The 25,454-nt window shown below is 39.3% G+C and overlaps 3 protein-coding genes across 4 annotated transcripts in view; 1 reads left to right on the top strand and 2 right to left on the bottom strand.

Annotated features, from left to right (window-relative positions):
- Positions 1 to 11,709, bottom strand: part of cers1 (ceramide synthase 1) — a 33,645-nt gene extending 21,936 nt beyond the window's left edge. For both annotated transcript variants that reach the window (XR_015762679.1, XM_015013246.2), the window contains exon 1: positions 10,370 to 11,709. Coding sequence is in view for 1 of the 2 variants with exons in the window: in XM_015013246.2 (XP_014868732.2) it covers positions 10,370 to 10,606 (237 nt within the window). In the remaining variant the exon portion in view is untranslated. The remainder of the gene's footprint in view (positions 1 to 10,369) is intronic.
- Positions 11,710 to 13,495: 1,786 nt separating this feature from the next.
- On the bottom strand, positions 13,496 to 19,278 carry cope (COPI coat complex subunit epsilon). Its single transcript, XM_015013253.2, has 10 exons — positions 19,129 to 19,278; positions 18,893 to 18,955; positions 18,666 to 18,766; positions 17,886 to 18,038; positions 17,488 to 17,541; positions 17,177 to 17,258; positions 16,859 to 17,014; positions 15,052 to 15,120; positions 14,161 to 14,235; positions 13,496 to 13,814 (listed from the first exon to the last, which is right to left on the bottom strand). Exons 1-10 carry the CDS (start codon positions 19,228 to 19,230, stop codon positions 13,761 to 13,763), a joined length of 909 nt encoding a protein of 302 aa, XP_014868739.2. The 5' UTR covers positions 19,231 to 19,278; the 3' UTR covers positions 13,496 to 13,760.
- A 455-nt stretch (positions 19,279 to 19,733) lies between these two features.
- Positions 19,734 to 25,454, top strand: part of tnfaip8l1 (tumor necrosis factor, alpha-induced protein 8-like 1) — a 28,079-nt gene continuing 22,358 nt past the window's right edge. Inside the window, exon 1 of the mRNA XM_015013252.2 lies at positions 19,734 to 20,468. The gene's annotated coding sequence lies outside the window, so the exon portion shown is untranslated. The remainder of the gene's footprint in view (positions 20,469 to 25,454) is intronic.

Below are 25,454 nucleotides of genomic sequence, written 5' to 3'. Positions count from 1 at the left end.
CAATTTTATTTTTTTATTTCAATTCCGGTCCTGGCACTATGGAATAGAAATAAAATCTCAGATTTTGTTTTACACCAAATCCGATTTATTATTTTAATCGACTAAAAAACTTGCAAATGACATAAAATATCTTTAAAAATTATCTTTATTTCGTACATTTCTTCTGTGAGTTTACCTGAAATTCAAAGTCGGAAAAGAAAGAAGCTATTAAAGACGTTTGTTAAAAAAGATTGTAGTTCTTGGCTAGCATCACTGAAGTATGGAAACCGGAGGTGTGGATTAGTGGAAAAAAAATCCAGATTTTCCAAAAATTAAATCTTCAAAAACAGGAAATTTAATTAATCGATAAACTAGAATTATAGCCCATCCCTACCACTAAATAAAACACATTTGTTTCAAAGCTTAAATGATTAATAAAGCCGCCTGTTTAGGTTTTAGTAATGATGTAAGTCCAGTGTCATATGCCCTGGCCTCCTTGTGAGAATTTCTAAGTTAATTTATCTCTGCAGTTGGGTCTTTTACAAACTGAATTATGATTGAAATAAGCAAACTACATCTAAATCTCGCAGCAGCATGAATCATTTTCAGCTTAAATGTAGCTGGAAACATTACAGGTTTTGCTTTGAACTTTGTTCTTTTGACCTTAACTTCAAATAAACTTTTCAAAGGTTTTCCAACTAGTTTGAAGACTCTGTAATCTCTGCCAGACGAAGGAGTGAAGGAGTTACTCAAAAGGCCTCATTCTCAACCACTCGACTTGCACTAACTAAGCTTTGCGGTTACACAAACCCCAAACCGCACAGAGAATGGGGACAGACAGGGGAGGACAAGACGCATGAGCAAGGAGGGTGGGGAGGTGTGATGAGTTGTATACTCAGAAAAGGACAGAGATGAAAGCAGGCTGTCCAGAGACTGCACTCTGCATGAGAGGGATTCCATGCAAGTGTTGCAATTTCTTCCACAGAGAAAGAGAAAGCCCATCTGAGATGGGGAAACTCATCTAATTGCTTCCAGGGAATAAAAGGCTCTTTAGATCTTACCCATAACTACAATGCAAGAACAACAGATCCACACAATTATGGCAAGCAAACCATAAAACATGATGTGGCCCTTACAGAAAGAGAGTGAACTTCAGCATCCTCCGACCACTCAGTTCTCACTTGATGATAAAAAGTGTCCTTGATGGAGGAGATTCATCCACCAAGCAAGGCGCTCACAGTTACAGTGCGTTCTGGCCCAGTCAAAGGCTGTCCGCTGAGGGTGGAGAGAGAGAGAAACAGAGGAGCGAGAGGGAACAGCAGAGAAGAAAAGAGACTGGGAGGGAGACCACAGACTCCGAGCTTCATGTCGGATGCCTGCTGACCAGAGGAAAGTCTGACTGTCTGCAAACAGAGCTGATTCATCCCCATGCGTTGCAATGAATAAACATCCCAGCTGCAACTATGATTTAAGGAATGCAGAACTACTTCCTGTTAAATTACTAACCAAGAACATCACATTAAAATCTGTGAACAAAGCGCCAGGCTGCGGCCAAAGAGGAATAAGGTCATCAATGATGCCAAATTAACAAAGTTCTCATCAAAGTTCCTGAGTGTGTTTGTCCAGACTCAAAATGGCTGCTTTTATGGATGTCATTTTTTCAATTCCCACAGTGAAGCAACAAACAATGTATTATATAAACCTGGGTGACAAGTTGTTAAGAGTTCAACATCACATCTTACTGAAAAACTATTCATAACAGACCTTTCAAACCGAGAAAGGAAAAAAACGGCGGCCATATTTAAAAAGTCTGTTTATTCATTTAAGCCACTTCAGCTCTTCTGAGTTCACATGCGGCTGGGGTCGGTGTTTATCAGCAGGTAGGAGGTGAGTGGGAGAAGAGTGGGCTTTCAATTATGAAACAAAGCTCAAAAAAACAACACTTTGAAAACTGGCTTTATAAACCTGAACAAAAAGGTCAGTTTATCAGCAGCCTTCAGTAGGCCGTCATCTTCTCAGTGTAGAAAAAAGATCCAAAGAAGTGGGAAAGGTTGTTTACATGTTGTGGTTTGACCCTGAAGGGATCATTCATCCTCCAAAACTCTTCGATGTGGATGAATTCAAATGATTCTTAAAAAGTTGAGTGGGTCAAATTACCTTCACAGCGATGTAAAACACTCGTTTCCAGGTATCAGAAAATCCTTAATAGCGTGTGTTGTTGTTAAGGGTGCAACAACCAGTTATTAGTCTGCAACCTTTACAGACCAATGAGCTATTTTTACCCTCAGTGCATCTGAAAAACCTCATTTAGAGCCGCAAAGCTTTTTTTTTTGGAAAACTTCTCACATTTGGTAATTCAACACTAGATTTAGTTTCAATTATTAACGATTCAACATTTTATTTCTATCTTTAGGTTTTAAAATGAATACAAATATAAGATGTAAGATGTCAGCAAATATTCCACTCCGTTTTGATATAAATCAACTAATTTGTAACCTAACAACAAGAAAATTAGCTTGTTTTAGCAAATTATGCAAAATCTGAAGGCCATTGTTAACATATCCATATTTAAATGCAGTAGTTGATTTTTCATCATCTTCCACTTGTACTCTGGAGCTGCGGGCAGCAGAACCCTGGCGTAGGGATTTTCACACAAATCCAGGTCAACTTGGACTCTGCTTTTTCGCCTAAATGAATAAAAACTCCTCGTTATCTTTGATGCTTTATATGTGACTAGAAAAGCACAATGAAGGAACTTTGTAAGGAGAAAAATTCTCTTTAGTGCGCTGTGTATTTTTACTCTGCATGCATACACGTCTTCAGTCTGCGGTAATTTCCACGTGACTGATGTGTGTCAACATAGCACACAGATGGAAGCCAAGGTATCTCATGAGAACTTTCTAGAATTAATCAATGTAAATCAGCTCACCTGTCAGTGGTTTTGACACTGAGGTTGATCAATACCTAGGATTGCTCCAGATAATTTATTACAGTGACAAGCTACATTAACTTCAGCAGGCCAGTGGAGTGCAGGACAGTTTAGTGAAGCCATAAGTTCTGTGTATGAACTACAAATCGAAAGCCAAGGTGGAAATATATTGCATGTCAGGTGACGGCCTAAGTGCTGCTCGTAACGCATGCGATGCAGCAAGAAATTAGATAGCTGGGCCACAGAAGAAGAGAGCTCACAACAAACTGATGTAATAAAAACTCACTATTGCTTGCAATCAGTGTCAAAACTACAAGCGAGCTTTATCTGCGTGGGCACTTTTGGAAGAACGGATATCACTCCCTGCTAACCGCAAACCCCAGAATCAGGTTTCTGCCTGTGGCTCTAATGTGCAACAACTTAATGGAAAGTGATCTGGGATCTGTGGTTGGGAGCGCCAGGGAACCAGAGGATGCTTTCCCAACTAGGGGAACAACAGAGAGCGGGCCCCGTTCGCCGTCCAGCTCGGTGCAGGAGGATAAGCTCTGAGACAAAGCTGAAGCAGCAAAATTACCGCTCTGAGGGGCACTTAGGAGAACGGTCACAATCTGCTGCCACTGACAGAGTTTGACTGCAGAGCACACAAAGCACAGGCAGAGTGATGCAGGACGCAAACATTTAGAAAGTGAGCAGATGTCAAAGAGCATATGTCCTTTCAAGCGGCATATGGATGTGTGTGGGTGAATATGCAACTGTGTTAATGATTGGCTGCTGGAGCTGAGTCAGCAAGCGAGGCCCTACGTGCTCACATCTACTCTTCCTTCCTCTTTCTAACTTGTCTTTATTTGTTCATTTAATCCCCCAAATTACCCCCTCCTCTTCTCCAAACTCTATTTTCTTCTCTAATTTTCTTTTTTTTATGAACGTTTAAACTTCTTGTTGAAGCAACGCGCGGCTTCTTACAAACTGCTTCTACACTCTCTAGAACGAGAAAGAGCATGTAGATACGATGAGCATTTTGTGCATCTGAAACCATCCTGCGCCCTCAGCCTGTGCACACAGATGCAAATGTTACACCATCGGTCGCATCACGCAAGCAAATCTGAACACATCAAAAGCTGCGTGCACTTTCTCAAAATTGTGCAGAGCTAAAAAGAAAATGAGGAAGGAGTCACAGCTGGGAACTCCAAGTGTAACATTTACATACTTGTTCCTCAGAAGAGCTTTTCAGCTCTTATCTTAAAAGCCACATTTATTTATTTTTTCTTTAAACCGCCAGTGTTACATTGCTGCCAGCTGACGAGGAAGAGCATAGTGAGGATGCATGGTTTTCTTACATAACAGTGGCTTGTAAAATAAGTTAATTTAACCTGGATGTCTGTTGCTGTGTCTCATGCAGCCACGCATCAAAGCAAATGTGAAACACCTTTGTGGGCGACAGTGCGATAACAACCCCCAACGAGCTGCACCCCCAGTAGACTGTGGAAGAACATGTCCCTATTTGGATGGACTATCACACACCATCCATGTTTGGGTCGAAGCTTTGCCACTTGAGTTATCTTAAAATCATCCATCATAAAAGCCCAACGATTTAGTTTTAAATGTCTACTTCCATTTTAAACAAGTCAAGATGTTTTGTTCTGACAAAACATCTGTTTTGTCCGACTCCTGACTGAGAGAAAAATCAAGGAAAGTCGGTAACTCGCAGAAAAAAACAGAAACACTTCCTGAGCAGTGGAGAGTAATGATTATGTACCTTAAGTTAGTCAACTCATCCAACCAAACTCCGAGTCCTGCAAGCAACTGACCATGAAACGAATTAGGGCTGTTGTAAACGAATATTTTAGTAATCGAGTAATCTATCGATTATTCTTACGATTAATCGAGTAATCGGATTAAAAAAAAATTATAAAATGAAATATTGGTAAATCTGGCATAATACCGGTGTTACTATCAGATATCAATATCAGTCCAATTTTTCATATTTGAGCATCCCTAACAGTTGCTTTTTTGTAGTTTAGAAAACTAACCTGTAACAATAATAGCTCACTTTCTAAGTTAACCAGAAGAAAAGTTATAGAAAAATCTGAAATTATATTGAATTTAATAACAAAGAGGCAGGCTCACAAATTTGCTTATAAAAATGTCTACAATCCAGCTTTTAGTTTATGTATTCATCTTCAGTGAGTTTAATAGATTAATTAAACTCACCTTGCCACCTAACCTGTCACGCTTTGGGTTTGAAAATACGGGAAATGCCGCCTGGAGTGGGAGGAGAGGGCGAATGAACGAACGTAAGATGGGGTGGAGGGGAGGAAATAGACCAGCGGACTGACGAACCGTTAGACCAGGGCACGAACACGGGGGGAAGCAATATGGGATATTTACGACACCTTCACTGGTCACACTCAGAAACTCATCTACCAGCCATGTACGATGCGCTCCGCCACCCGTTTCTTCTGACCGGGATATGAAATTTATTGTGCGGTTCGTCGGTAAAGCTACATTTACACGGTAAGCATCAGCTACTCAGCCGCCCGCCCTGTTCAGGCTATCCGCTCACCTCAGCGCTCTTCCCGCCGTTCGCTTTCAACCAGCAGCCCCGGAGGAGAAATGCTGCCGTACTCCAGGCATTCCCCCAGTCATTTTAAGGATGCTTATTGGTTCCCCAAAAAACGATAAAAAGTCGGGCATTATCATCAATCAATAAAATCCCCACGGGCCAATCTTGAAGATTGGACTTTATGCCGCTGAGACTTAGCTTTTGTCAACAACTCAGAGGCGGAAGTGAGAGCTCCGCGCAACGCAAATGAAGTCCCGGCCGGAACACGGTGCGCTAAATAATAAAACATAAATTAACGAAGCTTCGAGGCAGGTAAATTTTCCTCGAGGAATTTAAGTAATCGAGGTACTCGAATCATTCGAGGAATCGTTTCAGCCCTAAAACGAATAAAGTTTTTATTGCCGCTTGGCAGACAGACTCTGTGGAGCAACAACCTCTAAAATTATGACATTATAACTGACTTTATGAATACTTTTATCTGATGAATTTATCTGATGAATGAATTGGTCTTTATGAATTGGCACTCTAAAGTTACTCACAACTTGTAAAAAAACGTTGTTGTTGTAGGATAGACTCACACTGCTTACAATTACAGCTGTTTAAACACAGCATCAAGAGATAGAGTCAATTGGATCAGGCAAGCTTTTTACTTTGTGCGGCGGGGACGCACTAGCACTTTTGCTAGTTTTTTCTTGTGGAAATGACGGTCTGATGGGACAACTGCCAGCTTCCCTGCTGTCAGACCGTGACATCTGACGTCCTCCTCCTGAGTGTTGTGCTAATACTAAAACTTTTTATTTATTGGTTTGTCTTCAAGCTATTTTCTTGTTGTCATATCTGACTTATTGAGGTTAATTAAATGTTGCGTTTTTCTGTTTGCTGTTTTGTTAAAGTGTAAATAGATTAGATAGAAGCAGGTTTTCTTGCTAACATAAATCTTCCTCAGTTGAATGGCATGCTCTCATCTTTTCCATTTTAACGAGTTGCAATCAAACTGTATTTTTTAACTCAGTATAAAACAAAATTAAAATGTTGCTTTAAAATAAAAAAAATGTTATTAAACTGATCAATTGTCTACAAATCGTCCTTCGTGAAGGCGTAATAAGTTTCTGACCCCAACACACATTTGCTTTACTTAGCAGGTTCCCTTAATTTTCCCATTTTGAAGAATGACTAAGAGAAATTAAAATCTGTGTCACATCATAAATTTACTGCAGGAACACTTGAAGTCATCTATTAGTAATGAAACGTTTCCACAAACGGTCATCAACTTAGAGTGGCAATAAATGTGGAGCGCTCTGTAATTACAGTTGATATTTTAACAATGTCCCCTATTCTTTAAAATTGAGTTCATACTAGTGCAAAAGGTATAACAGGTTCGGTTTTGACAAAAAAAAAAACTCTAACAGAATTGTCTGTTAATCAGCTAATAAATGTTTGCAGGTGAAGTTTTTAGGTCTTAAAACATTGAAGGAACTTTGAAATACTAATGTCCAAGTTATCAGTCAGCAATTATAGGTTCTTATGAGCTCTAACGATGTGCATACATAATTATCTATGATGTAATTAACCGCACTCGCTTTATTCCATTTAAGAAACCATAGCAACAGCACATGTCAATACAGTAAAAACCACACCATCAATCTTTACAAGGCAGCTATTAAACACATGCTTATTTGTCAGTCTGCAAACTGAGAAACAATCTGGTTTTATTTCAGGCTGGTGGGATGTGTTTGGAAGAAATAAGAACACAAAGAATCTACTTCTGCTTCTCTGACAACTCACTTTGGTTTTATAATGTATAACAATAATACTGTAACTGAATTAGCTTTGCATGGCTGACCTACTCTGAAACCACCCGCCTCATCCCTAACATTCGCCCTCTCCAGTTGGATTTGACATGAACTCAATAACAGGGAGTTCAGGCACTAATTACCAATCAGTCTGATAATATCATAAGGGTGCTGGTAAGACATGATTACATACTGCAAAAGATAAAGCAGGCCTCATTCAGAGTTTTTTCAGTCTGGATCTGCCCTGAGAGATCCTGCCTGATGCTCTCTACCATCTGTATCTCAGAATAAGGTGCCACATCCAGGATTTCTGTGCAGAGAGGAACCTTCCTTGGCATAAACTAACAGCAGAAGGAGGAGGGAGGGTCCCGGGGCCTTGGATGGGTGAAGAGCAGAATATAGAAGATCTGGGCAGAGGTCCAGTTCTGTCAGAGGACAGCCTGAGTGTCTGCTAGACAAAATGGGGTGAGATTGCTGCTTTAAGAGTTGTTGTGGTTCTGTAAGCGTACATCTCCAAGCACGCCATAGTTTTCCAGCAGCGCCATGTTATTTCTCTAAAGATGGTGTTTGATCTTTTTATAGCATGAAAGGGATACTTTGATTGCTGAGGTAGATAATTTTCTGGTGACTGCTAGTAAAAATCAGCAGATTTACCTCCAACAAATGACCACAAAAAGTGCTGTACCAATTCAAAACTAAATGTAGGTCTCTGTTTCTGACATCTTAAACTATCTGACCACAGCATGCTTTCAGGTGACCAAAATGCAAAGAGAGTAAGAAAAGAGTTCTTATAACTTATCTTCATGATGATGATTACTGTATCCTTTGACATAAAATAATATTTGTTTTTTATATTTACTGAGACTATTGCTGATTGGTTGTAAAAGTGCATGACAGAAGAAATAGTAAAAGTGTTGTTGTGATTTGCAATCATATTTATACTCCTTGGAGTTTTTTTAAGATTTTATTTCAAAGTACTTTGAAATTTTATGTAATAGCTCAACACTCTGTGTTTTCATTATTTTAAGAGTAAAACCTAAAAAGTGTAGCTAGTCTAGTTGGGCTGCACCGATAGCAGTTTCCTGGCCGATCGCCGATCTTTAAAAAGCCTGACCTGCCGATTCAGATTTTGGCCGATAGTAATTTTGTTTTGTCTGAAATGTTGCTAAATATAGCAAGAAAGTCGTTGAGTTGGTAAAAGTGGGGTGACTATTGTTAAATGCAAATGTGCAGACATGACCTGGTGGGCCGGTCTATCAGTCAAACCTCTCTCACTGGAAAGCAGAAGAGGACAAAAGGTGATTTTTAGTCCTTTTGCTGAGGCAGATAAGACTGGGGGACAAGATCACCCGATCACCAATCTCATAACATTAAGGAAATACTTTGATAATCCTAAATAAAATCCTACACAACCAAATGCTTTCAGAACTAACCTAATAAGTAGTTGCAGAAATCCAAAGCTCAGGTGGAAGAAACTGTCTGTTGCCATTGTGGCAAACAAATGTGGACTAAGATTAGATTTTTTAGCGAGCATTCAATATATTGTGGAACCTAACACAGCACGTCTCCCTGAACACAGTGAACTATGGTGGTGGCAGTATTGTGCTGTGGGGACAATCTTGTTGCAGATTCAGGGAAAGAAAGATGGTTAAGATGGATGGAGTTAAATACAGAGCATTCCTTAAATAATCGATTAGAGGCTGCAAAAGATTTGACACTAGAGTGGAGGATCGTCTTCCGGCTGTGACGTTTGAGGTGTAGATGTAGCACCTGAATACAGACAGGACATAGGCAGGAGCATACTGAAAATTAAAAGTAATGAGAAACGTCAAAGAAGTTCCAAATTGGCAAAACCACAACAGGAGCACAACATCAGGAAGAACAGCGGACATTGTTGACATTGTTTCGCTGACATCGCAAGGATCTGGCAGGGAATGGAGGAAACGATGTAGCTGGTAAGGTAATCAGAGACGCGAGAACCAGGAGAGTACAATCAACAGAATATGGTGCAGCTGAGAGGTGACAATCAGGGTCAAAACCGAGGAAAAAATGGAAGACAAGGGATCTGAACAGGACCCGCATGGATCTACTAAATCAAAAACTGCAGACCAACACAAAAGAGTGTCAAAGCAAAAGAGTGAACTATTAGCAAAACACCATTTAAGCACTAATTTGCAAAATTAAAACAAACCCAAAACGAACAAAAGCTATAAAATTATTACAAAACACAAAGACCCATGATTAAAAACGATTAGCAGAATCAGCACCCTGAACAAACAGTCAAAGCTACAGTCAAAGTGTTTTAGATCATCAGCGTCTTCAGGACCCACTTTTAGGTGTCCCCCGCTGCCACACACCTGATGCATACGAATGGATAATTAACATTCTTGATACCATGAACACTTGCTATCAATACATAATGCAGTCAGGCGAATCAGGTGTGAAAAGGACACTAAATATTATGAAGAACTTGAATCAAACAAACTGTTGTTGACCTCAACTGGGCCAGTCAAGCCCAGACCCAGGTTCAACTCAGAAGACTCATTGAAGCATCTGTTGCAACATGACAAAATGGGGAAATTAAGTGTGAACATTTGTGAACGTTATTGCATGGTGCACATAAGGCCTTACAACTTCAATATGATTCACATTTGTGCAGCACAGGAGTAAATATGACCAGCGTTTCCTGCCGTGGGTGGCCCCACTATAAGTGTGAGACCTTTTTCTCACACATGCATGATCAGAGAATGTGCACCGCAGCTACACGTGGGCACACACTTCCATGCCCAGCTTGAACCGACCATCTTGAATGACTCACAGTACCCAAACTAGAGAGTAAGAGCAGACTGTGAATGCAGCAGCTGTGCTTTTTGAACGTCTGTGCGAGTCAGGTTAATATTTGCTGACATTATGGTTAAGCTCTCTGGGGAGAGGGTAAGCTCTGTCTTTCCGGCTGTGTGTGTGAACATGTGTCGCACCTGTCTGACAAGCACTGCCTCCTCTCGATCGTGTTTTTCTTGGCATCTTGGAAGCAATGCGCCTTAGAGGAAGGAGCGTGTGTATGTGTGTGGGTGTATATTTAGGGTGAGGGAGGTTTTCACCTACCTTAAACAGACTTTCTGTCAGTCTCTTCCTGATTATCGTCCACAAAAAGGCGCAAAAGAAAAAGAGGGCGATTTCGGTCCAGGTGATGTATGCGTTATCCAGGAGGGTCCGTTTGGAGAACTCCAGACCGCAGTGGCTACAGTCCCTCCATGCGCCCAGCATGGCGCTGGAGCCTCTGGTGATGAGCTCCCAGTACCCCGGCATGGGCTCGACTTCCACCGGCCCAGCGCTGCCCATCGCTGTGACAACAGAGAAGGTAAAAAACCCGGAGAGATGCCTCCAGCAGAGGAGCAGAGGGAGTCCAGACTGACCGCTGACTAGGCTTGTTGGCTCAATAAAGCACCCAGAGCAAGCTTATCTAACAAGCTTATCCCCTCTTTAGGCGCCTATTTTTTTGTTTCCCAAATTAAGACATGGGCCCATTCTTTGCTCTTTTATTGGAAAAATCTCCGGGGCCAGATCAAACCAAAGGCGGTGATTAAAATTTAAATAGAAATTATAACCACGCCAAATTACAGGAAGGGCTTCTTGGAGTTAATTTGACCCATCTGCGGCAGCTTGGTGGTTCATCCCGCTCATCATTCCGCTACGCACGCGGCTCATCTGCGGCAGGTTAGCCGCCTAGCTTACAATAAATCAAACGGACAACGCAGAGGAGGAAGCAGCTTCCCCGGTGTTAGCGGGACATTAGCGGGTGAATAAATTAGCCTTTAAGCCGAGCGCAGACACGGGGGCACGCAGCCCGGCCACACTATTGTTGCCGCTACGCTGTCAGAGACGCGCTCTCATCTCGGACCGCTATCCGCCTTATATAACGATCCTGTGCCGTTTCATGAGGGAGCGCGACCGCTCGGAGGCACGGGCAAGTTATTCCGGTGAAAATAGAAATCAGACTGACATATAATCCGGTATATGAAGGCATGCGTCGTTTCTTCTTCTCCTTCTCTTTCTGCGGCGCTGGTCAACGTGTCCGACGCTGGGTTTTGACGAGGCGCTCTCAGCTCCACAGCGGAGATCAACTGGTGCGTTCAAAGAAAGGAGGGCAGTCTGCGTTTATGGCTCAGCTGCGTTTATAAAAAAAAAAATTAAAAAAAACTAGCGTAAAGGTGTGACGTATTACTGGCCCGTTATCTTCTTTATGAACTCTCTACTTAGACCACTGAGGAACCGAATGATGGTTTAAAGTGACAGCGCAGAGAAACCCGAACAGCGACACATACGACAGGGGTGTCGAAAGTGCGGCCCGGGGGCCATTTGTGACCCTCTGGAGGACTTTGGACCCCTGACCTGCAAGGTTGAGGCAGACAGACACTTTTTCACCTTTTAGGGCAACATTTTATTTACAGATAAATAACATAATCTTCAAAAAAATAATAAAATATTTTCATTTATTAGTTGTTTTTTTTTTGCGTTCACATTAATCTTTGAGTAACTTGAATCACAGTTATTGATCTGTTATTACTCAAAAGCAAATCTTGCAGCACAAATAAGAAAAATAAATCATGTAGAAACTGTGGGCTTGTCTTATCTTACAAACCCTTTTTCTTTTTCCCTGTACAAAGATTTACTAAGCCTTTTATACAAAAATCACACTATTTTGCTGATTTAAATTATTATAAATCAATTATATATATATATATATATATATATATATATATATATATATATATATTTTTTTTTTTTTTTTTTTTGTTTGTTTTTTTTTTGTTTTTTTTGTTTTTTTGTTTACTGAGCAGATAAGAATGAAAAAAGTGACAAAGTCTCTTTTTAAAAAGCTATAAAATATACATTTTCTCTGGCCCCTTGTGGTTTCAACTTCAGGATTTTGGCCATTATGGCAAAAAGTTTGGACACCACTGACATACAGGTACAGCGAATATGATCATTTAATTACACAATGATAATTAAATCATAATATATGCATTCATTAGACACAAATTATAAATGAAGCTTTTATTTCTGTTCAGTCACCGCCTTCACCTATGCCTTTATTTTATCCTTTGTTTTGCCTGAATGTTGCCATGTGCCCTAATGTGTCTTTTCCTCTTTATTTCATTTTGTTAGAAACTGTGGAGTACTTACTTTTAACCCAGAAAAGGAATTAGAACAAACTTGGAAACCAGAGACTCTAGTTTACTAGTCACACTTTAGCTTATATTTTAGAAACTGTGGAATACTCACTATTTAGACCAATATTATACTTCTTAGATTAATTTTTAGATTATTATGCAGAGAGACTCCCATTATTGCAACCCAGAAAATGAATTAGAACAAACTTAGAATCCAGAAAAAAAAAAATCTTCCAGAACAGGAACATTTAGTTATTACTTAGAAACTGAGGACTACTCGTTACTTTTTCAAATTTAGAGCATACTTAGAAAGTCCAGAGGATACTTACTTATCTACCAACCCTGAATAGGAGTATCTAGTTTATGTACTTTGGATAGATCAACATTATTTTTCTTCTTTTGCTCTTTCCTTTGGTTTGTTATTTTGTTTGTATTTCCTTTTAATTTGTGTAAAGCACTTTGTATTGCCTTGTCGCTGAAAATGTGCTATATAAATAAAATTACCTTTACCTTTTACCTTTGTCTTGTGTATTTTGGATTTAATTTGAAAATCAAATCCACTCAGTGCATCTGAACAGCTGGACACATGAAAGCACTCTAAAAATTAGCTTAATAGCGATCATCTAATTATACTGCAGGACTTTACACCTGTCCACACTGCCAGCAGTACTAAATACCTGCTTTAATAACCCTGGTATCACTGTGCTTGAGTGGCCAACAAACCTGACTGAAGGTGAGACACCAGACCCAACAATGCAGATAATCTGATGTAATCGACGTAAGGAGAACCCAACCAAGCACCGAGAGCTACTTTTCCAGTAGCTGTTATTTATTCATGGTTATATCCTCATCTTCTAAGAAGCTTAATTGTCTTTATTTGCAGCAGGTCATAATTAAAATAAAAGAAAAACTCTTAAAATACACATTCCTTGTAAGAATGTCCACCCATTTTCTGATTCAACAAGCTGTACCATCTGTACGTCCAAAATGACAAATTAAATATTTCAAATTCGATTTATTCAAGTAGATTTTTACCCATATCAACACAACCGCTCAGTGTTTTTTCCAATCATTTATTAACATTTCAAAGGAATGCTTGTATAACAAATGCGGCTATCCCTACAATAAATGTAAATGTGTAGGGCCTGAGGAGAAATGCAGATATATATATGAATTTCTAGTGCGGTTTAAATACAGCCAAGGTTTTAAAGGGGGAAAAAACCCATCAAGCCCAAACACATGACAGGGAGAAACAGGGTTATCTTCATGGTCATACCCCCAAAAGTCCACTTTTGAAGGAATTTTGTAGGAAAACAGAAGGTCTATGCCGTAACGGTGGGGGCGTACTGCATTGCTAGTCTGTCAAACTCATTCTCCTGCAAAAAAAACAACAAAAAAAACAAAACACAAAATAGTGAGACACCAGAAACACCAAATTCTAGTTATTAAACTGGCGCGTCTGTATCAGTCAGCTTGTTAACCTATTTTAAGCATGTTTATGTATGTTTCTACTCTAGTGTGATTGCAACACAAAGTGACAGTAGAGGGTGAAGGTTTAATGCCCTGCTCGGCTTAGATCCAAGGATACTTGGTGCCAACTTAGCACAACAAACAGTTCTGTAACTATTACAAAACAGAGAAGTTGAGAAAGCATGGCAGAGATTCTCACTTAAAGTGTAAGTGGATAAGCATCTTTCTCTAAGTGCATAATCCAGCTGTTACCTTGGCAAAATAATCTTTGAGGAACGGGTGAGCTTTGTGTGCATCTTTCAGCTGGGAGAGATACCGATTGGTGACCTGTGAAAACACAAACACACAATGCTTGGTGTCGGTACGAAGGATTATTAACCAGGAGGAGCCTTAAGCAAAGTATTACCAATAGCCAGAGACATTTGCATGCCAGCTTCTGCTCTTCTACAAGTCTGAAGTAGAAGAGGCTCTGTTGCCAACACTGTCCACTGAACAGAATTTTGTAAAATTTAGACTCTAAACCTAACGCAAATAATAATCTGCATAGGAAAATGTATATTCTGCAGCATCGTAGTTGCTTCTTGCTATTCTTTAAGACAAACTGTGTCCTAAAACTAATGCAAGCTGTATAGCTGATATTTACTTGGGCTCTGTGTGACCAAACCAACAATTTTAACATTAAAAACCTTAATGATCAGTAGACTTAACACATTTTTAAGATCATTCTCTAATTACCTTTCCCTTTTCCTTCCAATTCGCTAAGAAATTGTCTCCAAGTTAACCTTGAGGGAGGTGTAATTATTAGTCGTTTTTGCAACTGCAGACATGTTAATGATGTCTCCGTGATAACAGTCACCGTTCTAGCACGCTGCAATCACGTCCAGCAAAAGTAAGTCAGATTATTCTCCCTCTTATCTTATGAACTCTGACTCTCACACCACTGAACAGCAGATATGCCTAAGTGATTGGTACAAGATGTTAGCAGTAAGCAATGTTCTGACTTAATCAAAGCAAACAGGACATTGCTTAAATGTGCACGTTTCATTTAGGCATGAAGGGTCACAAAAATGTCTGAGTGTTCTTTATAGATTTGTCCCAGCTGACGGCTGTCCTTGCAGAGACCTCTTCGAACTTTGGTCTCACCTCCGGTGGTTTGCCCAGGTGCTGCGTCAGCACTATGAGGTTGATCAGCGTCTCAGGATGGCTGCTGTCCTAATAGGGATAAAATAACATACAAAGTGAGTTATCAAATCCAAATACATAAAGATGATGTTGCAAACAAACACAAGTAGAAGCGGCACACAGGACATCTCCGAATTAATCAGTAAACTATAAAATGCTGCCTTTTTCAGCCATGCAAAACTGAAAGCCACATCATACCCTTGTTAAGTTCTGCCTGTTAGGTGAGAGATAACATCAATAAATAACTGTCACTTGGTAAAAATTTAACCTTTTCACATCGCTGAAATGTGACTAGTAAACACGAAGCCCTGCTGCTAAGCTGCTAAGGTGTGAATATTAAAAGTGGACAGGTGCATCAGCTTAAAATTATGAAACAGATTTTTGGTAAGACCCAACACGTTTACAGATAAAGTAAGAAATTACTGTACCATAGAGTAACCCTTTTTTTTTTTTTTTTTTTTTGCAGGATTGTTTAAAATAAATGCATTTGCTGCCATCTGCTGGTAAATGACAAAAAATGCATTTTATTTATATTTATGAAGCACTGACACAGTAATAGAAAGAAAGCTAACAAATCTGACTGATGAGGGTTATTTAATGTTTACTTTAGATGTGTACAGACACTCGGAAGGCAGACACAACACAGTTGTTATTACAGAGGCTGCTTAGAGAAACACATTCTGCAATTGCACCAAACGCTATTCTATCCAAGCAACACTACTTATCAAGTTAACTGACAAGTCTATGGGATCACAATAATTTGCACGTAATATTTTGTCTGTAGAGGTTATTTAAAAGCAACCAAAGCCTGCTGGATTATTGCACAGTGTTACAGCCCCTGTCATTAAAACAATACCTGGAGGTAAAACTGCTGCCTCTGCAGCCTCACTTGATACGTAAACACAATCTGATGCATGGATAGTTTTTAAATTTAGGAACACTTCATCTCCTCACAGTGTCGAGAGAAAATTACACTCTGTTCAGGATGTCAGCACTTTGAGCTTGAGAACAACATTTCTATTTTTACATTACATTTTCTAAGAAGAAGAAACACAATGTGACATTTTTTAAATCTAACAAATGGAAACATGTTTCTGGAAGTGAGAGTGGGTTAAATCTGACACATTTTAAAAGACCTTTATCTTTTGGACCTATTTCCTAACTTCAGCACCTAACACCAAGTTGAGTCCTCGAGGGCTACAATCTAGCAACTTTCAGATAGTTAGGCATCAAATAGTTATGATAGTCAAGTAATAACACCCAAATTCCTAACATATTAACCCAATCAGGACTAAAAGATGCATACAAATTATAGAAAAGATGTATGAACAAATGCGTGATTTAAGATCTACCTAGTTGCAACCATTCAAAATCAAGACCTATATAATTTTAAGATGTTGCAAAAATCCTGCAAAAGATCTTTACATAAGCTTAAAAAGTAAAGTTGTCTATCTTGAAAACAATGAGAGAAGATATAAATAAAAACTATTGTTTCAATTAAAGAAGTAAAAGTGTGACTGCTCCCTACTTCAGAAACATTTTTGGTCAAATCTCCAAAAGGCTGCACAATTCAAAATTAGATCTGATACTTTCCACAAAAGAAAATGCAATCATCAAACAGATCAAAGAATATCAACAATTTGAACAAAGATGCCACCTTCTGCTTCAGCAGGCTTTCACTAAAGACTCATGTTCACACAACAATGTTCAGTACATAAAACAATCAGTTTGACTAGCAAGAAAAAAAGAAAACAAACTGTTGTCTGACCTTGTCGAGAGCCTCCTGCAGCACTCCTTCTGCCTCCTCCCACTTGTTCTGAGCCATGTAGCAGGCAGCCTGGCCGTTCAGCAGCAACAGCGTAGACGAGTACTTATCAGACATCTCCTGGAAGATGTAATAGGCGTCCTGAAGCTTCTCTCCACCCTGAAATAACAAGCGAGTGTTTGCCAAAAACTTAATCAGACACAACATAAAAGCTGACAGCTCATTAAAGAAGACTTCAGTTGTTTGCAAATATGAATTTTGTCTATGCTGCTGATGTTATAAAATTAACTGGTGTTTTTTTTTTTTTTTTTTTCTCCTCACCACAGCAATGTTAACCCAGGCTGTGGCCAGCTGGGTCAGTGTGGCGTCCTCATCCTGCTCCTGCATCTTCTTCAGTTCCTTCCTGTTGAGGAAATTTCACTAGATTAGAGAATATTCACAACCAATAATTACCAATAGCTGCTAGAAATTGAGATTTAAAATTAAAATACAAGATTATCTTCTTTAGCTTTTTTTTTTTTTAAATAGTTATTCTTTCAGGTCATCAAAACAAAGTTCATCATCAACTACATTGCAAGACCTCTTGTTTATATTTCTTTAGGTTTACAGGATGTCAAACTACAACTACGAACCTTGCCAGGTCAACACGGTCCAGACTGAGAAGCACCTGAATGGTCATGGCCATGCTGCAAATAAATTCAGACTTAGGTTCAGTTTGATCCATTCCATAAAAAAGAACAACGTTAACAAACTTTGGTGCGCAAAACAAAGAAACTCAATGATGCTAAAGCAGATTTTTACATACAGTATTCATATTTGTCATAATAACCTAAATGCCAACAAGAAACTGGCATGCATTTGTAGCAAATCGTATTACACGAATCCATAAAGTGGCCTTTAAGAGAGAAACTCAATAATCTTTATGGATAACACTAAAGCCAAACTGGTACTGCTTGATATTTTCGGTGGAGATCAATTGTTATTTTCTAACATTGAAACAAGTAAAGTGCTTCTTTTGATTTGCCCTCACCACTCCAGACTTTCTCCTTGGTGCAGAGTTCTGAGCGCAGCGTCCGCGTTCATCTCATGGTAATAGATGGAGGCAGCCATGAGCAGGAAGGTGGTGTTGGCTGCATCCACACTCTTCGCCATCTTCTTGTCCAAATCAACAACAATAGCATCCCTGAGCAAAAGCAAAGAGGAGAAAGTTTTGATGGAAATCTTTGGTTTTGTTTTGTTGGGTTTTTTTTTGCGTCTGTTAGCATCAAAACTGGGTATCAAGCTAAAGCTAACAACCACTACAATTTATTAGGCTTAAAATGCATTTGTAAAGTCAACTTGAATAGAAAATTTAGCAAAAACTAGGTCAAATGTATCATAGATTAAGTTTGATTGCTTATGAGAGAAAGCTCATTAGAGACAATGAGAAAACACATTAAAAAAAGTGGAAAAATCTAGTAATTACTAGGAATTTGTTGTCCATTAATAGTATCAAATTCCATCTCCATTCCTACCAGACGCACTGCAAACGTATGGTGCATGGAAAGTTCAGAGCAAAAGTGTTATCTTGCACTAACAAAAAATACAAGTTTAACTTACTTAAGAAAAAAGGAGGGGTAATAAAGCCAAATACATTTAAATATGCAGAAAGCAATGGTTCTGTATATTTTCTCAAAAAACATTAGTAATGGAATTATTGAGCTTTTTGAGAGGTAAGAGATTGTCAACTAAGAAATGTTAACACACACACACATCTATATAATTTATAACCACGGACTCGTTGACGTGAATGTCAAATGCAAGCTTTTACCTTTTACTCTCATTGGACAGAAACTCTGCAAACATCCTTACGGCTTGGAGCTCAGCTGAAGAGTTGGTCTTGATATCGTCCAGAACAACACCATACTTCCTCTGTTAATACACAGAAACTCACAGTTCAGGGTGTGGACAAGGCTTATATTCACCAGAATAAACTCGCGATAAGTTTATGAATGGCTAAAAAAACCCATTGAGTAGCAGAAATCTGTCACTTCTTACCTGAGCGATGTACGCTCTGTACAAAAACATGTCTCTTTCAATCTCCTTCTCGGGTGATGACGGCTTAAAAAAGAATTTGGAGATTAAAGTGGAAAAAGTCATTCAGGCAAATGTTTGGAGAAATCATAAATACCAATATTAGCTCGTTTATTAGCATAGCTACTGTTAGCCAAACGAAAACGAGCACAAAATAAAACCGATGCGAACATTTTTAAGTGTCAAGATTAAGTACATACCTTCACCTTCTGAGCCTCGTTAATACATTGTTGATAACTGCCGATATAATAAGCATTTTTTACATCGAATAGCTCATCAACATCTCCCTGCTGAGCCGCCATGTTGACTACTGAAACTTCCTGACACGTCGCAAAAACACGTCTCTTCCTGCGTTCGACCGAGGATTCTGGGAAATGTATTTTCCAGAAAATAAACACAGAATTCTTGCCTAAAAATCACTTGCTTTTCCAAATGTGTGTTTTGATCAGTGTTATCACCTAAAACAAGGATAATTAATCTCTCTAACTCTCTAAAGACCCCAAATTAAGCTCCTCAACCATAGGTTAATAGAGTTAATATAGCCAACATGCTGTATGTTATAGCACATATAGCTGTATACATTATACCACCAGAGGGCGCTCGAGCTCTTACATTTCACACAAACTTGCTGTAGTGGTTCAGTATGATTTATACCGTTCATGTTCTAGTGTTTCTGTTCTAACGAGAGTCTTACGTGTTTAAGATGAAACTAAGTGGTATGCAAGTTTGTAAGGCATGTGGGGAAAAAAAGGGGTTAAACAAGGATAACAAACATTGGGTATTTCCCCAACCTCTTTAATGTGATGGGGGGTGGGGGGGAATCCTCAGTCTTGCAAACATCCGCTCATGACTTTTTTTCTTCATCCGTATCAGTTGACAAGCATGTTCTCATTAGACATTGTGCATGAAAATCGCAAATGTTGATTTAACTTGTGTCAAAGTGTGCCATAAAACTTAACGAGCCATAAATTTAGTGATGAGAGAACGGCTGCTCCACACAGTTCCTGTTCATTGTTCCCTCAGTACCATTTCCTCTGGGAAATTTGGAGCCGTGGGACTGGGACCTGGACAAGGATAATTACTGGAAACGCTAATGGGAAGGAGGGGGGCGGACGCTGATTCTAAATGGTCTTTTTCTTTTTTGGCCTGACTGGGTTTGCCCACTCCTCTGGTAGCTCGTCTATTGGCCCAATCCAACATCAATCTGCTGAGTAACCAAGTCCCCCCTCAAGTTTGAAACTTTTTTTTTTTTTTTTACGAAGAGGAGAAAGACTCCGATTACACGAACAGCAGCAAACCTGTAACTGATCTCACAGCCTACGAGGGAAGAAAACACTATTTTAATAATTCACAAATCTTGCGCCTGGTGGCTTTACGGTTACAGAACAGCAAAAGGGCATTGAGAATTGGACTTTTTTATTTTTATTTATAGCGGACACCCAACAAAAATCTGAGAAGCATGTTGTGAAGCGACAAGGATGTGAAGAGCTGAGCGACCCTGTTGAGATTAAAGCTTGTCAACTTCTGCGTCTGACCCAAGGTGAGTGCTGTCCGGCGGCCCCGCTGTGATCTTAACGCTCCGCAGGTTTTTAATGAAACGTCTCCCACCAAACAGCAGCAACATTACCCGTAAAACTTCTGTCATCACAGGCCTGGCCTCTAACAACACAAGAGTGGTGTAAATAAGGGTTCGATAAAGGAGGAGTTCAGTATTTAGTGAGCGAAATCTAGTCTATCAGCGTGGTTAACGGCTGTTTGGAACGTGACGAACGCCATGTTTAACGGAAGTAACGGTCAACACTTTGATTCAGACATCATGTTGATAAAGACAGCTCGCAGCTGTCTTGGGTGGGAGTGTGTGAACCGTCATGTTTGCTCGGTTTACTCGGCTTCTGATGAAAACTGCACTGCTGTGTGCTAAATGTCAGTAATTCATGTTGAAAGTCAGCTCCATGTTTTACCCGTGTCCCTTACACTCAGAATCTTTGTCTTACAACCAACTAATCAGCAACAAAACGCTGCCAAACCGTGAGTTTCTGGGTCATAAAACTGCAGTGCCTTTGAAAGCATGCATACCCTTTCAACCTATTAAAAACTCAACTTATATTATTGTATGGGATTCCAAATGTGCCAAAAATGTCTTCTCCAATTCTTAAATGTTTTAAATAGTAGTAATAATTTTTTTTTTTTAAACCCACTGTTAACTTGAGAGTTGAGCATTAAACTCTATAATTTCTTCCTAAAAGGCCGACATTGCATTTCAGTATGGTCATTCCTTACATTAAAGGTGGAAATATGTTTTGCAACTCTAAACTGCACAAATTAAAAGTTGTCTTTTCCTATAGAAACTAGATCTTAAAATAATGTTTCTTAGACGTACTGCAAACCACATGTATAGGTGCTGCCATATTGAAATCCCAGCTTCTTAACTTGTAAAAGGTGTCACCTTGGGTTTGAAGTGAATTCAGTTAATTCTGACTTCCCAGATACCTAGAATATAGTGTTATTATTATTAAATTACCAAATTTTGTATGGGAATTTAATAATAAACTGAGTAAATGCATAAAGACATGATTTCAATATTTACTTTTTCCTTTGTATATGTCGGCATTATTACAGGTTAAGATTTTAAATATCAAAAAGTGAGAAATTCTATATTTACATTCAGTTTATGTTTAAATTGAATGCATATTCAGCTTATGCATAAACTGAAGTAAAAAAAAAAAAGCTCAAAGTGGCAGTAAATAAGCACAGCTGGAAAATTTGTCAAGGACTCTTCTTGGAAGTACCACGCACATGGTAATGTCTTTAAGGAAGAGAACAAAATTAAACTTTTTCGCTAATAAAACACACTTTCCCCACAGTGAAACATGGAGGTGGCAGCATCACGTTGAGGTCATGCTGTTTTGTAGCATAAAAATGTTCATCAAAGTTAACTTGGTCAAGCAAACATAGGGCAATGCCACTGTGGAATGAAGCACAGGCGAAAATGTATTTTAGATGTGCAAGGCTGGTGGAGACGCACCCCAAAACACGTGCAGCTACAAACTCCAGTGAAAGTCCACAATGCAGCTTAGACTGAATACGAACGCACACACCACACCTTTCAGACTGCGCGCATCGTTTTCCTTTCACTTCACAATTGCGCACTACTCTGTGATGGTCTGCTACATAAACGCGCAATAAAACATATTGCGAGTTGTGGTTGTAACATAACAGCTTAGCACAGTAAAGTGATTTCATTTGTAGTGAGATTTCATCGAGACCCACCCGACCAATGGCAGATTACGAAACGTTTCATCCCCACCAAAATAATCCCTATGCTTTTGGGGGCTAATCCAAAGTTTACTCCAACCGATGCTGCAGACGGGGGGGGGCAAGACATATGGCTGGCAAACAGTGATATGTTTTGTAACGCATTACTGTTTACATTGTAAAAGGCTTTACTCAACAAAACAAGGCCTGTGTGCATATGAATGGCCCCTCTGTGCAGGCAGGGCTCTGGCAGGTAGCAGTGCACATTATCATGCACAACCCAGACAGACATGTCAAATGAATTACAACCTGGGATTTGGACCCCGGAGTTGGACTCGCTCCGAACATTAGCTGTGTCGGTGGTGAAAATGATTTTGGCGTTTTTCAGCCTACTCTGTATTTTAGTTGCCAGGGCTTCCTTTGTGTCTGGCAGCCGCAGCTGTCAGTCGGCAGAGCTGAGAGAGAAGATGAGAGCAATTGGAGTATTGTTATATAATAGCAGATATTTTGTGGGGGTTTTTTTAGGTTTATTTAACAGGAACAGACATAATTCATAGATGTGAAGAATAACACGTTCCCAATGCGAGTATCATCTCGTTCGAGGTCATCTGAATCAATTGGGTTATTATCGGTACAAATAAATTCCCACCACTCCCAGTCTGTAGATGCACAACAGTATGAGTGTGCACTTTGAAGCTTCTTTTTAGTTTAATAAAAATGAGATAAAGGTTAGAGACACGTGCTTTGATGTATGAATGAGGATAATCTTTTAATTTCTTCATTTCTTTGAGATTCAAATCTGTTGCCTCTATCAAAGAACCTGCAGCACATATTTCATTTCCTCTTCTTCTCTGCGGTGCAGTCTTCAGAAGAAAAAAAAAAATTAACCATCAGGTCAAACCTCAGTGACGGTCAGAAATAGGAATAGAAATAGCCTGATTAGTCAATCTCTACTTGGTACTGTAGAGACGTCTTCAGTGTTTTCTAAGAGGTGAAGACAACAAAATGATGATGGAAACTATAGGGAAATTACATTTCCCGGGAGAAGAATGCATTTTCAATGCTTGTTTGAGCGAAAAGTAAAAACTTAGAATAGCAAAACTTGTCACAGAGCAATCGGATATAAGTAAAGTCTTAAGCACGAAAGAGAAAAAAAAAAAGTTGAAATGGAAACTTCATAGTCTAGTCTGGTTTTGTTGCACTGATGAAACTCGATGAATTCCTGTAAATGTTTAACCTTTATGTTGGGATTTTTACTGCCACATAGTAGCAGCAGTGGGGGTTTTTGATGTTGGCGCTAAAGTTTCCCATCAAGGGGCGCCATTTTGTTGGGGGGGGCAACACAAGCACTTTTAGTGATGTTCAATCTGTAGAGATTGGGGATTGTAAGAAAGCATGGCCATACGACACTAATAACTCCAAAATGTTTATCTAATGCAACGTTTCCAATTTAATTTGAAGGACCGTGGGATGCATTTGATTTGACAATTTCTAGCTCAAAATCTACAGATTTAAAACACAGGTTGTGATTTATTGAAACTTTTTATTCAAATTCTGAAGTAATGCCTTCTTGGCATCAGTAAAAAAGTTACATTGAGAGAAAAATGAAGACTATAACATAGTTACTGTAACTCCACAGCTATTTGTGAAACATTATTTATGTTTTCTGAAACATATTGTCTAGCTAAGAGGAGGTTCTCGCCCACCACGAGATTCATGACAGGATTTCATCCATAACGGCTCAAATTAAAGACAATAATCTGTTTTGTCGTTACTGAAAGTGGTCAGAGGTGTTTTTATGCGTCTTATTAGAAGTGGACATGACATCTCCTTGCTCTTAAACACATAGTTCAAATTCATTAAGGCTCTGTTATTTTAAGGTCAAACAATTTGAGAGAGGACACATTTCTTTCAACCTTTTGATCCATAAATTGTTAGTGTTGTGCTAAAGGCGTGTCAGCAGGAGTAATTTGCTTGGTAAAGATCGTTTCTGGTAGAGTGGGCGATATTATGAGCTTCAGACAAGAAAATGTGCCATAAGAAACTTAAATTGTGATTCTATGTAAACTGTGAAATATAAGAAAAAGGTTAAAGCAGTTTTTAGTAGTTTATTGTCTTAAGATGTATTTGACATTTAAAGTGTTTCCAGCTGAAATTAGTGGGACGTTGTTTGCCCTTAAAGAGTGCAAGGAAGATAAATGATTTGAAAGCACGCCACTTTCATTTTTATTTTTTTAGAAGAGGAAATACATTTTATAAATAGCAGAAGTAATAGATTTCAGGTCCCTGCTCCATAAGTTTTTTAGATGGTAAAAAAAAAAATCTCAATGCTTTTTTGCACTCACTCAAATATTCCAACTAGGACTACAAAAGATGGCTAATAACACAGATCTGGAACAATTCAAATGCTTTCTAATGGGGGAAAAAAAGCTTCTTAATCTGATGAATCTGTAGGCAGAAAAGCATCAGATTTAAAATCTCTTTGCAGTAGGTTTCAGCCAGAGCTGGTTTTAATGACTGCTTGCTTTTTCCTAATTAACAAAAGCTTTGTGCCTCACAACTGCTCTGTCACTGTTTCATCGCGGCATGACTGAGAAAGACGATAAATATAACAACAGTACTTGCACAGCAGGATTAAGCAGGGGCTTGTAAGCCTCATCTATGTATATTGCAGCGTAACCGTGTCCCGAGTAGATCCCCCTCTGAGCATTTTTTATTTTATTTTTATTTTTTTTCAAACTGGGACAATACTGTCACGTTGTGCAGCACTCCCTGCGCTGCGTTATTAAGAGCAAAGCTCGAAAACCTCCACAGTAATCCGGGAGACGTTGTCGCTCCTGCTGAGGAGAAATCCATGGTAACTCATTACCACGACGAGAAAGGTGTTTGACCTTCTTTTTACAAGCCAATAAAGTTCAACTGGAAGCAGTGGTGGCCCCTGGAAACACGAAACACTCTTGAGTTTTTGTTGGCCTCGGCTGATCTGAAAGCACGCCGCGGCCCGACGGTCTAACACCGGCGACATTGTTTGAAATAATCGAGCCGCCGATGGAGTCCGCTAATAAAACCGGACTCACTTTAGATTCCACTTGAGTCATCTGTTGACTCACAGTGTCCTTCTCAATTTTCCCTGATCGCTATCTGTGCTGCCCCTGCGAACCCGAGCACGCTTGTATTTGTCAGCCTATTAGGCGCCAAGTTAGAAAATTATGCTCTCTATGCTTGAGGTGAGGACAATTAGTCATAATGTGTCCCGCTCTTATGGTGGCCT

The sequence above is a fragment of the Poecilia mexicana genome, unplaced genomic scaffold (genome assembly GCF_051168715.1).
Source record: "Poecilia mexicana isolate PSO_F unplaced genomic scaffold, ASM5116871v1 scaffold_4, whole genome shotgun sequence".
Taxonomy (NCBI): Eukaryota; Metazoa; Chordata; class Actinopteri; order Cyprinodontiformes; family Poeciliidae; genus Poecilia; species Poecilia mexicana.
Note: the sequence above shows the minus strand (reverse complement) of the source record. Positions and strands in the feature narration are given on the sequence as shown.